The following is a 2858-nucleotide window of genomic DNA, read 5'->3' on the forward strand; positions in this document are numbered from 1 at the left end:
GAGAGGAGGAAGGGGACGGAGAGGGGAGTAAGAGAGGAGACGAGAGGAGAGAGAGGAGAGAGGGGAGAGAGGAGAAAAAGTGGAGAGAGGGGAGAGAGAGGAGAGAGGGGAGAGAGGAGAGAAAGGTGAGAGAGGGGAGAGAGAGGAGAGAGGGGAGAGAGGAGAGAGAGGGGAGAGAGGGGAGAGACAGTGAGGGAAGATTGGGGTGGGGGGGAGGGGTAAGGGAGGGGAAAATGGAAAATGAGAAAGGGGTAAGGGGAGAATGAGGGAGGTGAGGGATACAAGAGGGGGGAGTGAATCGAGGGTAGGAGTTGAGGGACGAGAGGGCAAGGGGAGGAGGGCGCGGAGGGAATAGAGAATGAGGGTGAAGAAGGGTAGAAGTAGATAGAAGGGAGGGGCGAGAGGGAGAGGGGGAGGGAGGGAATGGGAGAAGTGAGAATGAGGGAGAGAGTGAATTTGAGAGGGAGAAAGGGAGGAGGGGAAGAATGAGGGGAGGGAGAGGGAGTGAAGGAGAATGCGGGAGAGAATAAGGGAGGGTAGAGAGTAGGAGACAGGAGGAAGGAGAAGGGGTAGAACGAGGAGGGAAAGAGGGAAGGCGGAAGGGAAGGAGAGAGAGGGGAGGGAAGAGCAGGGGAAGAAGGAGAGAAGGAGGGGGGCTGATAGAACGAGGATGGAGAGTAATAGGGGGAAGGGAAAGGGGCACAATGGTGATGAAAAGGGAGGAAGAGGAAGAGGGGGGAGGGAGTAAAAAATATAGGGGAAGGGGGGGGGGAGGCTCTCACGTGCATGACGCCTGACCTGGAGAGATGGTTGGCGATAACGAGGTAAGGCCTCGTACCTCGTTAGGGGGCGTCGTACGGGGGCGTGGCGGGGACGTGCCGTGGGGGGCGATCGTGATGGGGGGGCGTGGGGGGGGGTGTAGGGGGGGGTGTTCCTGAGAAGGACGGGAGGAAGTGGGACAGTTGAGAGACAGACAGACAGACAGATAGATAGATGAGATAGATTAAGAGAAAAGAGCGAGAGATAGAGTGGGAGAGGAAGAGAGATGAGAGGAGAGAGAGACAGGGACAGAAGACAGATAGATTGATAGATTAGAGAGTAGAGAGAAAGAGAATGAGAGAGAGAGAGTGAGAGGAGAGAGGTAAGAGACAAGAAAGTGAATATGATAAGGTTGAATAAAAAATAAATGAGAGTTCCAGAGAAGAGGAAGATACATACATTACATATATGGTTTTTATATATAATTAACACTTGTTATATATTATATATAGATATATATATAAGCTATTATTGATATTTATAATATATATATATATATTATACATATACATACATAGTATACTACATACATACATATATGATATATATATATATATATAGAATGGTTATTTATATAAATGATATATTATATATGGTAGTGATTTATATTATATATGATATATGGATATATACTATATATATTTATTATATTAATATTACTATAGTGTTATATATATATATTATTTATAGTTATGATACAGAATATATGCATATACATTCATAATTGTGATTACCATAGATGTATACAGATATAATTTTATAGTTATATGTTATTTATATAGCTATATATATATAGTTATATAGATAGTATTTATATAGATAATATAGATATAATATATTTATATCAAACAGAATCTTACCTCCCCTGGGCATGAATCTGTACCTCGAGACCGTCTAGGAGTGAAAATAGTCCCGCGGTCCCCATCCATTACACATCAACGACCATCCCATTAAATTGGAAGGTATTGTGTAATGGGTCCGGGATTCTCACATCTGTTTCCCTGTGTTCAATTCACCACGAGAGGATGGGCGTGTTTCTTTAATCAATGCGTTTTTCGCATTCTATCCCAATACTCTATATCTATATCTATTTATCCATCGACCTTTATCTACACCATATCTCTTTATCTCATTCTACTACTATCCATCTATATCCGTTTATTGCTATCTATCTAACCATCTATCAATCCTAACTCTACTATCTATTTACTCTCTCTCTCTTACTCTCTCTCTCTCTCTCTCTCTCTTCTCTCCTCCTCCCCCCTACCTCACTCCTCTCTCTTCGTCTTCTCTACCGCTCTCTCTCCTCCTCCCCTCTCTCTCTCTCTCTACTCTATGTATATATATAAATATATATATATGTATATGAAATATATATATATAAAATATATATATATATATATATAATATATATATACGATTATACATATACATTTATACATATATATATTATATATATAATATTATATATATATATATATATATATATACATATATATATAATATATATATATATATACATATATAGATATATATATACATATATATATATATATATATATATATATAATAAATATATATATATATATATATATATATATATATATAATGTATATACTTACATATACATATATGTTAATATATACGTATATGCATATACAAATGTATATACATATATATATATATATATATATATATATATATATATATATATATATATGTACAATATATATATAATATATATATATAATATAAAATACTAAAATATATACATATATATATATAAATATATAAATAAATATAAATATATAAATATATATATATATATAAATATATAAATTATGTATATTACATACATACACAACATCACACACACACACATATATAATATATTATATATAAAATAATATAATATATTAATATAAATATATATATATATATATATATATATATATATATATATATATATATACATTTATATATTCATATACTATATATATACATATATTATGCGTAAGTATATACATACACACACACAC

At 35.0% G+C, this 2858-nt stretch overlaps 1 protein-coding gene across 1 annotated transcript in view; it reads left to right on the plus strand.

Annotated features, from left to right (window-relative positions):
* Positions 1–1717, plus strand: part of LOC147470791 (uncharacterized) — an 11970-nt gene extending 10253 nt beyond the window's left edge. The window contains exon 6 of the mRNA XM_086542144.1: positions 1672–1717. Within this exon, the coding sequence (XP_086398270.1) occupies positions 1672–1717 (46 nt within the window). The remainder of the gene's footprint in view (positions 1–1671) is intronic.
* Positions 1718–2858: the final 1141 nt, after the last annotated feature.

The sequence above is a fragment of the Penaeus japonicus genome, unplaced genomic scaffold, assembly GCF_977035675.1.
Source record: "Penaeus japonicus unplaced genomic scaffold, GWHDUDI00000001_assembly GWHDUDI00000012, whole genome shotgun sequence".
Classification (NCBI taxonomy): Eukaryota; Metazoa; Arthropoda; class Malacostraca; order Decapoda; family Penaeidae; genus Penaeus; species Penaeus japonicus.